The sequence below is a fragment of the Amblyraja radiata genome, chromosome 1, assembly GCF_010909765.2.
Source record: "Amblyraja radiata isolate CabotCenter1 chromosome 1, sAmbRad1.1.pri, whole genome shotgun sequence".
Taxonomy (NCBI): Eukaryota; Metazoa; Chordata; class Chondrichthyes; order Rajiformes; family Rajidae; genus Amblyraja; species Amblyraja radiata.
Genome location: NC_045956.1, coordinates 134,274,612 through 134,287,033, shown reverse-complemented (window position 1 = coordinate 134,287,033; position 12,422 = coordinate 134,274,612). Strand labels below are relative to the sequence as shown.

The following is a 12,422-nucleotide window of genomic DNA, read 5'->3' as shown; positions in this document are numbered from 1 at the left end:
GATCGACCGGGGGCAGCGGAGACACGTTCGATAGCGGCCCCGAACTGCTCCGCACCTCCCAACGCCGTGGGAAGGATGACCAGCGCTTCCAGGTCCCGCTGACGGGACATCCACAGCTGGTCTGCGCGCTCGGCCAGCGCCTGCGTGTTAGCAAAGGAATCGGTGGTGAGCTACAGGCGGATGTCAGGCGGGAGCTGTTGCAGGTAAGCAAATTTAAATAAAAAACAGGGCTGGTGGTCGCACATAAGGGCGAGCAAGTCCTCCAGGAGCACCGACGGCCTGCAGTCACCTAGGCCGTCCATTCGGAGAATCCGAGCTGCCCGCTCAGACTCGCTAAGGCCAAATCTCCTGATAAGCAGATCCTTAAGGCCCGTACATTTGTTAGTTAACGGGGGGCGCTGAGGTAAGGTTTAACCCGCCTCACAGTCGCCTGGTCAAGAGCGCTGACCACGTAAAAGTACTTAGTTTCATCTACCATCACCACTCGCAGAGCAAACTGTGCCTCTTCCAGCTGGAACCAGATATCTGGCTCTTCGGTCCACAAAGTCGGGAGCTTCAGCGCAACGGCGTTGTTTTCCATCACGATGCGTGATGAACATCAGGGTCACCAGTTGTAGTGGCCTGGATGCGGTCAGGAAAAGGCCAGACGCCTGGCAGGTTCAGTTTAATGAATCATCGCAAACTCACAGAACAGCCCCGAGCAGGACTTGGGAAACCCCGTGGGCAGACAATCGTCCCTGTCCCTCAAGAGCCGAGGGGGATGACCCAAGGAGTGGCCTAACCCCCAGGGACCGCCACACAGGCAACAACAGTGAATAAAGTTCTACTCATCCTTTTTGTCTTTATTAAATCACTGGATGTGAATATTGTGCTGGGCCCACATTTATTGCTAGTCATAATCATTGAGTCATAGAGTGATAGAGTGTGGAAACAGGCCCTTCGGCCCAACTCGCCCACACCAGCCAACAGTGTCCCAGCAACACTAGTCCCACTTATCTGGGCTTGGTCCATTTCCCTCCAAACCCGTCCTATCCATGTACCTATCTAACTGTTTCTTAAATGATGGGATAGTCCCAGCCTCAACAACCTCCTCTGGCAGCTTGTTCCATACACCCACCACCCTTTGTGTGAAAAAATTACCCCTCGGATTCCTATTAAATCTTTTCCCCTTCACCTTGAACCTAAGTCCTCTGGTCCTCGATTCTCCTACTCTGGGCAAAATACTCTGTGCATCTACCCGATCTATTCCTCGCATGATTTTGTATACCTCTATAAGATTTCCCCCCATCCTCCTGCACTCCATGGAATAGAGACCCAGCCTCCTCAACCTCTCCCTACAGCTCATACTCTCTAATCATGGCAACACCCTTGGAAATCTTTTCTTAACCCTTTCAAGCTTGACTTTAAGACTTTTTGCCTTCCATCACAGTGAGGAGGTGCCTGGAGATTTACTGTGATGGATGTTTGTGTTAAACTGTGTTCATTGTGTGTTCTGTTACTTTTTTTTCTCATGACTGCAAGATATGCAATTTCATTCAAACTATTGTTTGAATGACAATAAAGGAAACTCTAACTCTAATATCTTTCCTTTAACATGGTGTCCAGAACCGAACACAATAATTTAAATACACTCACCAACGTCCTATACTACTGCACATAACCTCCCAACGTCTATGCTCAATACTCTGACTGATGAAGGCCAAAGCCTTTTTGACCACCTTATTACCTGTGACTTAACCTTCAAGGAACCATGCACCTGTATTCCTAGATCCCTTTGCTCTACAACACCACCCAGAGGCCTACTATTTACTGTGTAGGTGCTGCCATTGTTCGACATCCCAAAATGCAACACCTCACACTTCTCTGTATTAAATTCCATCAACCATTCCTCTGCCGACCTGGCCAACCGATCCAGATCCTGCTGCAATCATTCACAACCATCTTCACCATCTGCAAAACCACCAACTTTTATATCATCAGCAAAATTGCTAATCTTGCCCTATATGTTCTCATCCAAATCATTGATGTAGATGACCAACAGTAATGGACTCAGCACTGAACCCTGAGGCACACCATTATTCGCAGGCATCCAATCCGAGAAGCAACCTTCCACCATTACCCTCTGCTTCCTTCCATGGAGCCAATTTGCTATCCATTCAGCTATCACTCTTTGGATCCCATGTGATCTAACCTTTCAGAGCAGCCTACCATGCGGAACCTTGTCGAACACCTTACTGAAGTCAATGTACACAACATGTACAGCTCTGCCCTCATCAAACTTTTTCGTCACGTCTTCAAAAAAACAATCAGATTTGTGCGACACGACCTCTCACGTGCAAAACCATGCTGACCATCCCTAATCAGCCCTTGCCCATCCAAATGCCTGTATATCCTATCCATTAGAATACTCTCCAGTAATTTACCAACTAAAGGTGTTAAGGTCACCGGCCTATTATGACCTACTATGACTTTCCTAATCTGACACCAGATAATAATCTGCCTTCCTGATTTTGCCACCAAAGTGGATAACCTCACATTTATCCACATTATACTGCATATGCCATGCATCTGCCCACTCACCCAACCTATCCAAGTCACCCTGCAGCCTCGCACTGCCATCCAGCTTTGTGTCATTTGCAAACTTGGACATGTCACATTTTATTCCCTCGTCTAAATCGTTAATATATTTTGTAAATAACTGAGGTCACAGCACCGAGCCTTGCTCACCCACTAGTCACTGCCTGCCTTTCTGAAAAGGACCCGTTAATTCCTACTCTTTGCATCCTGTCTGTCAACCGGTTCTCTGTCCATCTCAATACCCTACCCCCAATACCATGTGCTCTAATTTTGCACACTAATCTCTTGTGTGGGACCTTGTCAAATGCTTTTTGAAAGTCCAGATACACCCAATCCACTGGCTCTTCCTTATCTATTCTACTTGTTGCATCCTCAAAAAAGTTCAGAGGATCAGTCAGGCATGATTTCCCCTTCATAAATCCATGCAGACTTTGACCGATCCTGTCACTGCTTTCCAAATGCGCTGCTTAGAAGTGTGGATGGAGTTTCAACCGAGGGGAAATTTCTAAATCTAAAGACAAATATCAAGATCATACAGTAATTTGAGTAAGGCTAAGGAATGAAATCATGCATTGCATTTCCAACTAATTAGCTCTTTGTTCTGCTGGTCATTGCCACTAAATAATTTGTACTGTTTTCTGGTAAAGTAGCCAAGAGTTTACTCACAGTTGCTAATCATGGTGGACTTCAAGGAACTCAAAACCTTGTAAACATTCCATTAGTTGGAGGTTACCATATTGTCAGGAAAGATATCCATAAGAGTTCATTGAGACTTTTAACCATGATTTTATTGTTTCAACACCTGTGTTGCTATTTTGTTTTGTGGTCAGGCTGAATAGAGAAATAAGAGAGGATAGGGTTGTGTTCAATTTAACAGTCGTCGCTTGGCATGGAGAATATAATTATTTTTCACGCCTCTCGCGGGGCTGGTGACATAATCTAACAAATCCAATGCCTGGATTAAGGTGTTGACAAGAGGTCTTGTGACAAGACCAAGTCATGCCTTGCAAAAAAAAAAAGTTATATGGGAATTTATTGGCCTACATTCTAGTGATGGCCGCAGAGATGTAGATATATTGTATACTAGACCAAGTGCAGACCCGTTGGGTCTGTTCCCCCAACGTGCGGTTGTGGGGGAGGAGGCGGCATGCAGCGTCACACACACTAACTGTCCCCCCCTCACCCCCGCAACCACGCTAATTACCCCCCTTGATATTATATTAATATTATTAATTTTCTCCTTTTACCCCATAACCACCCTATCTACTGACGCATAGCCCCCAACTTGCAGTCACACCTAGAGGGGGGGGGGGGGGGGGGGGGGGGCGGGGGTAGAGGGTGAGGGCAGAGAGAGAAGGGGCAGAGACAGAGAGAGAGGGGAGGAGAGAGAGAGGGTGAGAGTGAGGGGGAGAGAGAGGGGGTGCTGAGAGGGGGGAGAGGTGGGGAGCAGGGAGGGGGAGGGAGGGGGAGGGTGGAGGGAAGAGGGGAGGGGGTGTGGAGGGGAGGGGGTTTAGGGGAGGGAGGGTGGGGGAGGGGATGGGGGGGAGGGGAGGGGGGGGAGGGGAGAGGGGGGGAAGAGGAGAGGGGTGGGGAGGAGAGGGGGGGGGGAAGAGGAGAGGGGGGGGAGAGGAGAGGGGGGGGAGAGGAGAGGTGGGGAAGAGGAGAGGGGGGAGAGGAGAGGGGGGTAAGAGGAGAGGGGGGGGAGAGGAGAGGGGGGGAAGAGGAGAGGGGGGAAGGGGAGAGGGGGGGAAGAGGAGAGGGGGGGAAGAGGAGAGGGGGGGGAGAGGAGAGGGGGGGAAGAGGAGAGGGGGGGAAGGGGAGAGGGGGGGAAGGGAGAGGGGGTGGGGAGAGGGGGGGAGGAGGGGGGGAGGAGAGGAGAGGGGGGGGGAGGAGAGGGGGGGGGAGAGGAGAGGGGGGGGAGAGGAGAGAGAGGGTGGGGGGAGAGAGGGGGGAGAGAGGAGAGGGGGAGAGGGGAGAGAGAGGGGGGAGAGAGGAGAGGGGGGAGAGAGGAGAGGGGGAGAGAGAGAGAGATGGGGGAGAGAGAGATGGGGGAGAGAGGAGAGGGAGGAGAGGGTGGGGAGAGGAGGAGAGGGGGGGGAGAGGAGAGATGGAGGAGAGGGGGAGAGGAGAGATGGGGGAGAGGGGGGAGGGGGGGGGAGAGAGGAGCGAGAGTGGGGGGGAGAGAGAGAGAACCCAAACCCCCCAAACAACCATTTGCAGGCAGTGCTTTTTTCCTTCAAACTAACCATAACCATATTTTCATTTTCAAACCAAATTAAGGGTACTTACTCACAGTTGTGTAGACATTTGTTCAGTCATTCGGAGCTCAGACCTCCATGTTGCAGAGACTGATTGGGGCACACCACTTCCTGGTTTTATAGTCTCTCCCCCATCCCACCAGCAGGAGCAGCAGAGAGAATGGGGAATTTTGTAAAATCATTAATATCTCTGTCATATTTAATCGACGGGAAAAATCCTCGGCACACATGCGGCGGAGGGGGGCTCTGAGCGAGGTGGCCAAAAATGACGGCCGTAGGTGGCGGCATTCTCTCGGAAATCACTGCACAAATCGCCAAAACCGGTCAAGAACAGAGTTTTAGTAATATAGATATATACAACCTGCCTTCCATACTATTTGCAGCAAATTCTGTCAGTCCCATATAATGCCTATAAACCATCACATACTTCACAGAAATGGAGTGGAAGCAAGTGATTTTTTACTGTAAAAGTGTTTCAAAAGTGATATATGAAAGAGAGGTAGAACAGGCTAGTTAGTTTGATTTCTGTTGTCTGGAAAGTGTCGGTCCATTATTAAAATGATAATTGAGCACACAATGTGACTAACTGCTGCAAACATGATTTTATAAAACCAAAACGGCAATTGAAAAATCTAATTTAATTTCTCAAAGCATTTAAATGCTTTAGATTTTCAGTAGGCATTTCATAAAATGCTGAATGAACCACATTAAAAGGTGGTTGCAAAAACAATGCACAATGCACAATGTTTGTGATAATACATTCGTAATTGCTTAAAGGAGATTAAGCAGCAGAAGAATAAACATATAATTTTCCAATTGGCAGACAACTGTTATTAGTCTTACAAGAACAATTTGGTGCACACCAGTGACCTTACCTCAGGCTGAGTGAGTCACCAATGTACCGATCATGAAGAAACAAGGAACTGCAGATGCTGGTTTACAAAAAAAGACACAAAGTTCTGAAGTAACAGCACATCAGGCAGCATCTCTGGAGAACGTGGATAGGTGATGTCTTAGGTCAGGGCAGGCAAAAATGCTGGAGTAACACAGCGGGTCGGGACTGTTTTTTGTCAGGACCCCCCTTCAGACTGATTGTGGGAGGTGGGAGGGGGAAGGGGGAAGAAAGCTGGAAGAGTAGAGGGGCAGGACAAAGTCTGGCAAGTAATATTGGCGTGTGTAGGAAGAAACTGCAGATGCTGGTTTAAACCGTAGATAGACACAAAAAGCTGGAGTAACTCAGCGAGACAGGCAGCTTCTCTGGACAGAAGAGATGGGTGACGTTTTGGGTCGAGACCCTTCTTAAGACAATACGTGGATGCAGGTGGGGGGGAGGGGGGGGGTTGATAGGCAGATGGTTGGACAAAGGTCAGAGATGAAATTACAGAGGTAAAAGACAAAAGTAGCGAATTGTGAAACTAGGGAAAAGAATATAGGTGGGAAGGGGAAGGATGTGGAGAAATAGGTTGTAAGATACCCAAGCAGAGTATGAGGTGCTGTTCCTGGAGATGGAGGAGGTCCAGGTCAGAAAGCTCAGTGTGGGAATAGGAAGCAGAGTTAAATTGGTTAGCAGCCACGAGGTCCAGTAGGCCATGGTAGACCAGGCATAAGTGTTCGACAACACAATCACCAAGTCTAAGCTTAGTCTTGCTGATGTACTGGAGACCACATTGAGAATACTAGATGCAGTAGATGAGGTTAGTGAAAGTGCATTTAAAGTTCTGTCTCACCTGGAAGTGCTGCCTGGGTGCCTGGATGGAGGTGAGTGAGGAGATATAGGGATAGGTGTTACATCTCCTGCAGTTGAAGCGGAAAATACCTGGGAATTAGGTAGTTTAGGTGGGAAGGTATGAGTGAACCAAGGAGTTGCCGAGGAAGGCAGGCATAGCTGGTTGCTCTCTGTGGAAGGCAGAGAGGGGTGTGGATGGGAAGATGTGACTGATGGTGGGATCATATTGAAGGTGACGGAGGGAGGCGTCCGGTGGGGTAGAAGTGGATCAGTCGATTGAAAGCAGGACTTTGGGACAGAAAGGAGATGTGGGTGAGGGATCCATATATGACAGCAGGGGGGAAACCATGTTTACTAAGGAAAGAGGACAACTCGCACATCTTAGAATGGAAAGTCTCATCTTGGGAACAGATGCAGTGGAAACAGAAAAACTGAGTATAAGGGATAGCGTCTATGCAAGAGGCAGGGTGGGAGGAAGTGTAGTTCAGGTAACTGGGTTCCTTGCTCTGAACCCCACAGTTGGGGGAAACAGTCACCCCGCATCGACACTATCAATGTTCCCTGGAATCATTTGCGTTTCAATTAGATCAGACTGCACATCTTTGTACTCTCTTCAAACAGGACCATGTTTCTACCCCACATCTGATTCTGGACTCACCTTCAATCCCCAAAATACTATACTTATACTTTACTGTTGAAACACTCATTCCTAAGGGTACTAATTTCTCTGATAGTCTCATCTCTAATATGTACATGACACACCTCACAAACTTGCTCATTAAAAATCTTCTCAATGTACAGACTATTCCTCCCCTGTCAGACTGTCGTTGCCTAGCTCTGCTGGTTATTTAACCCAATGGCAGTCCCTATTTCTGTCTTCATGTCCTTCAAATACATTTCTCAATATTACTTAGGGTATTTTTTCCACCTGACACCACAACACGAATTTTACTTAACCATCAACTGTTCCCGCATTATCACAGATTTAACCATGTTACAATATACTGTTTGTTTAAGAAGGAACTGCAGATGCTGGAAAATCGAAGGTACACAAAAATGCTGGAGAAACTCAGTGGGTGCAGCAGCATCTATGGAGCTAAAGAAATAGGCAACTTTTTGGGCCAAAACCCTTCTTCAGACAGTACAATATAATATACATTCTGTATATACATATCCTGTATTACAATATACATTCTGCTTCCACACTTTAAAAACCTATTCTTTTTATTCTACATCTCAAATAAACTGTAAAACATTTCAATCTTAAGACTAGACAAGTATGTGTTATGAAATAAAACTAATTCATCTTTCTAATATTTTCTAAACTATCTTTCCCAAAAGCAATTTTCTGCGCTTACTTAGGAGAAGCACTCGTGAATATAATGTCTGTGGTAAGTGATCATCCTCAATTATTACAATTTTTATGCATTCCCCTTTAAAACTCAACCCATGGATAAATATCATTAACTAAATTCACAGGTTTAGTTATTCAAAGAGCCAACTTGCATTTATGTAGTGGCTTTCATAAACTCAGAATAATGCAAGATGTTTCCGAAGCTTAAAGGAAACGCAGCAGACAATCTGGAAAGGGCTATAAAGAATCTCTTGGTAAAGGGCCTGTCCCACTTGGGCGACCTAATCCGCGAGTTCTGGCGAGTTTGCCCTCGAGTCACACTCACAGCATGGTCGACATGAGGTCGTAGGAGGTCTTCGTAACTCTCCTTCATGCTCAAGAGTGGTTTCCGCATACTCAAGGCCTCAGCTAGGTCGCGGAGTTTTTTTCAATATGTTAAAAAATGCCCGCAAATAAAAAAAGGTTGTCATGGAAAAAATCGATACTTTTTTTTACTCGTAGGTTTAGTCGTAGTAGGTCATTGTAGGTCGGCATGTTGGTCGTAGATAATCAAGGGTAGTCTAAGGTAGTCGAAGGGAGTCGTAGATAGTCTTCATCATAGTCGAAGGGAGTCGTAGATAGTCTTCATCATAGTCGAAGCGAGTCGTAGATTGTCTTCACCATAGTCGAAGGGAGTCGTAGATAGTCTTCATCATAGTCGAAGGGAGGTCGAAGGGAGGTCGAAGGAGATCGAAGGAGGTTGTCTTCACTCTCCACTATTCGGTGTCCAATTTTCCCGAAGTTAGTTGTAGCTAGTCGTAACTAGTCGAAGCTGATCTTCAACATAGTCGAAGGGGATCTTCAACATGTCATTTTTTCAAACTCATCTAAACTCGCCAATTAGGTCGCCCAAGTGGGACAGCCCCTTAAGTTATGGTTTAGGTTTATTATTGTCACGTGTACCAAGGAACAGTGAAAAGCTTAATTTGGGCCACCAGTATTGAGAATTATTTCGGAGTATGTGTTGGAGCAGGTTAAATATATGTTGACCCCAATTATCAGATAATATGAGTTACTGTCCACTAAAACCCAAGACAATGTGCACCATAATATATCTTCAAGAAAAATGAGCATTATTTTACTAGTTCTGTTTTATCAGTGAAAGGAAAAATCATGGATCTTCTGATGCAAAATTAATATTGAAGTATAGGAATTAAAAATATATAATTATTCATTTGTTGTGACTAGGTATGAATTTTGTACTTTGAAAAGTAAACAGCTTATTTTGTGAGATTTAGGGAGAAAACAATGTATGGCGATGACTGGTAAAATTGAATCTTTGTGCGGGTGTCTGCTGCCACCTTCTGTTCATCTCTTTTCTCACGGGGATTCCCGGCCATTCTCATGGGATTTCTTTGGATGCTTCCTACCCTGCTACCATGTCCAGAAAGATCTTTGAAGCTGGCAGTGAAGGTAGTTAACATGGTTCAGAAGGCAAATGGTATACTAGCCTTCATTAGCTGGGACACTGAAGACAAGAGCAGGGGCATTATGCTCCAATTATAAAAAATGTTTCTCAGACATTACCATTAGTTACCACATAATAGTAAGATTAAACGAGAACTTACCAGTTCGAAGTTTGATCTGTATTTTATGAGGAGTAACGTTGAGGGAATACATGAAGAACCCGCCAGTACGCATGCGTGTCATTCTTCAAAGCAGCGGAGTGAATCACAGATACCTGTAATGACTTAAGCATAGTAAGATTAGAGAAAAGATACCAGTTGTGTTTATGATCAAGGGTGGGAGCGGAGAGCATGTATTCCCTCAACGTTACTCCTCATAAAATACAGATCAAACTTCGAACTGGTAAGTTCTCGTTTAATCTTACTATTTTACTTCGGAGTCACGTGAGTGACTACATGAAGATTTCAAAGCTCTGTGATTCAAGCCGTGGAACGAGTCCATCATCACGTCTGCCTTGGTTTTGGGGAGAATAGTGATAACATATTAAACATCAATATGATATATATAAATAACCATAAAGTTAATAATAATTGATAGCCCCTGTTTTTTGGGGTAAATTATGATACAGAAACTTAACAATGTTTCTGAAAAATTCCAGTTTCCATTACTGGTTAGTTATAATCTTTAGAATGTTCTTTCCGATGGCCATCCTGCAGTCCTGAGGATTTTATCCATAGGAACCTCCAATTTAAATGCTGCCGACGTTGCTGCAGCCTGGTGGAGTGAGATTTTAACCCAGTTAGTGTTTACACCAACTTTTGTCAATACTATGTTAGCCATTTAGCTGGCCTGGCCTGTTATTCTTTAATGAGGCTGTCTGTCGTTGATGAGAAGTTCCTCTTCTGTGCCACTGATGGTCTTGGTTTGTTCCATGTATATTTGTAGATGTCTCACAACACAGTCAATCATCTGTAGGGTAGGCTCTAAAAATGTTATTTTAAGGCCTGCTGACCCCTGTCTCTTTAGTTCCCTAATTCCTGAATATAGAAGTGTAAGTTGCCAGGTGAACTGGTCAAGTTATCCAGCCTTAATTTGGTAGGGACTGAGTCCTTAGTGCCGTGACCTAAGCCATCAGCATGACAGTTTTGTAAAATGTCAAAAGCTGTAATGACAGCGCTGTGGCTGGAGCCCAGTTCTTTAACAACGTTAAGACGATGCTGATGTCCCATATTTGGGAATACCTGGTCTTTGGGGAATTCCCATAAAAAGTGTCCCTCATAAGCTGTTATTCCGTTCTCTTGCCATAGGTAAGTAGATGGGCCACTTCTGGCACAGTTGATGTCACTAATACTAAGCCCCTGTAGGTTAACAAAGCTTCCAAACAGGCTGGATGATGTATTATGGTTGCAACATATCTCCCATTAGTTCATGTATTTTAGACATTGTCTTTAGGTTGATTGTCTGTGGCCCGCTGTGATCATGTCCATTGCTCTGGCCGTCAGCCCCAGATGTAATAGCGGCGCTTTCAGACTCTATGATTTAAGCGATTTATATGTTCATGGCACGGGTGGTTTTCCCCATACTTCATCGTCTGTTTTGGATGGTGCTGCATGGTTCTAATCTCATTCCCAGTACAATCGAGAACCATGGTTGGGTAGGTCAGTCGGGTACTATTAAAACACCAGACGCAGAGTCTCGTAGTATTTCCCTTAATACCCCCCCCCTGATGAGGTTGCCAAATTGTGTTGGCCAGATTGTTACATGATGTAAATTCCCTTTCACCCATGTGGTTGATATGTGCTACCACAGTAGTGTTGTTAATTTATAATCTAATAACCTGTTTAATATATTCCAGAGCAACATGACTTTAGGCTATGAAAAACACCCAACATTTCCAGGTAGTTATGCCGTGTTAGTAATAATGATGCTCCTGTGTATTCCATCTTCCTCCACAGCTGGAGATGGAATTGGTAACACACCATCCTAGTGCATAGCATCCATATGTAGGACCATAGACTGGTTGCTGACAATGATAGGATTGGAGCAATGCCCAATGTTATCTTTCCACCATTTAGTTCCAATATGGCTTCTGTATGGCTTCATCATTCTATCGAAATGATAACCATTAATTTTAAGAGCTCATATTTTGGCCCTCTGTAAATCTTTATAATGTAAGGGTCTGAATTATGTGGCTGGAAACCATATGTTGCCAATATTCTTGTTACCAGTCTGATTGATGGTTTATCCTCATGTCAATGATTTTGCTGTATGCCTCTATTAAGGTTGTAACCTCTGTTGGCAAAGTTACTGACATGAGGAACTGAGTTAATGGTGAACCCCAAATAATCCCTTTAGTTTGAAGGCTTTAATTTTGATTTAATTGGATGGATAATGAATCCTAGTTTCCAAATAATTGTTAAGTGGCTGTTACCGTTTGTTCAGCCCGTCCTAAGTTTCCGCACAATTAGTATGTCATCCAAAGAAGCCATTGCCATTGTGTGGCTGGTTGTTATATTTTGTAAATAACCTAGGTGCTAATGTAAACACATTAGGTAGTGCTCTATACTGCTAGAGCTGAGACATCCAATTAGATAAAAATAACGTCCGTGGTCACCTGTTATGGGTACTGAAATAGTAAGCATCCTTTGAATCAATGCTTGCCATTTTCGTTCTTAAAACGAATATACTTAACAATAGAAAAGGTTTCCGTTCTTAAAACGAATATATCACATTATTTATTTATTTATTTATTTGTTTATTTTTATTTATTTTTTAATTTAAATATATGGTCCCTAGATAAGGGACATATCAGATATTTAAACTGATAAGAACAGATATTATGCTTGATCTTAGCCAAAAAGCCGAGATCTGATCTATGTTTGATGCGTCAAGCGCCATATCCTATTTAGTTAGGAAGGGAATGCGTAGATAATAATTCTTCCCTTGCAATGCAGCTAAAACCCCATCTGTTGCTGATGTCCAGTGTCTGTATCCCATATGACATATTTGGTAATAGGTGATTATGTCTGGATACTAGTAGATCGGCATCTGGTGTTCCATA

At 44.6% G+C, this 12,422-nt stretch overlaps 1 protein-coding gene and 1 pseudogene across 1 annotated transcript in view; one reads left to right on the top strand and one right to left on the bottom strand.

The window, feature by feature from the left end:
- Nucleotides 1–12,422, top strand: part of LOC116979600 (urea transporter 2-like) — a 117,299-nt gene that overhangs the window by 95,408 nt on the left and 9,469 nt on the right. Inside the window, exon 7 of the mRNA XM_033031192.1 lies at nt 7,903–7,952. Coding sequence (XP_032887083.1) covers nt 7,903–7,952 — 50 coding nt within the window. The remainder of the gene's footprint in view (nt 1–7,902; nt 7,953–12,422) is intronic.
- Nucleotides 12,125–12,234, bottom strand: LOC116983264 (annotated as a pseudogene).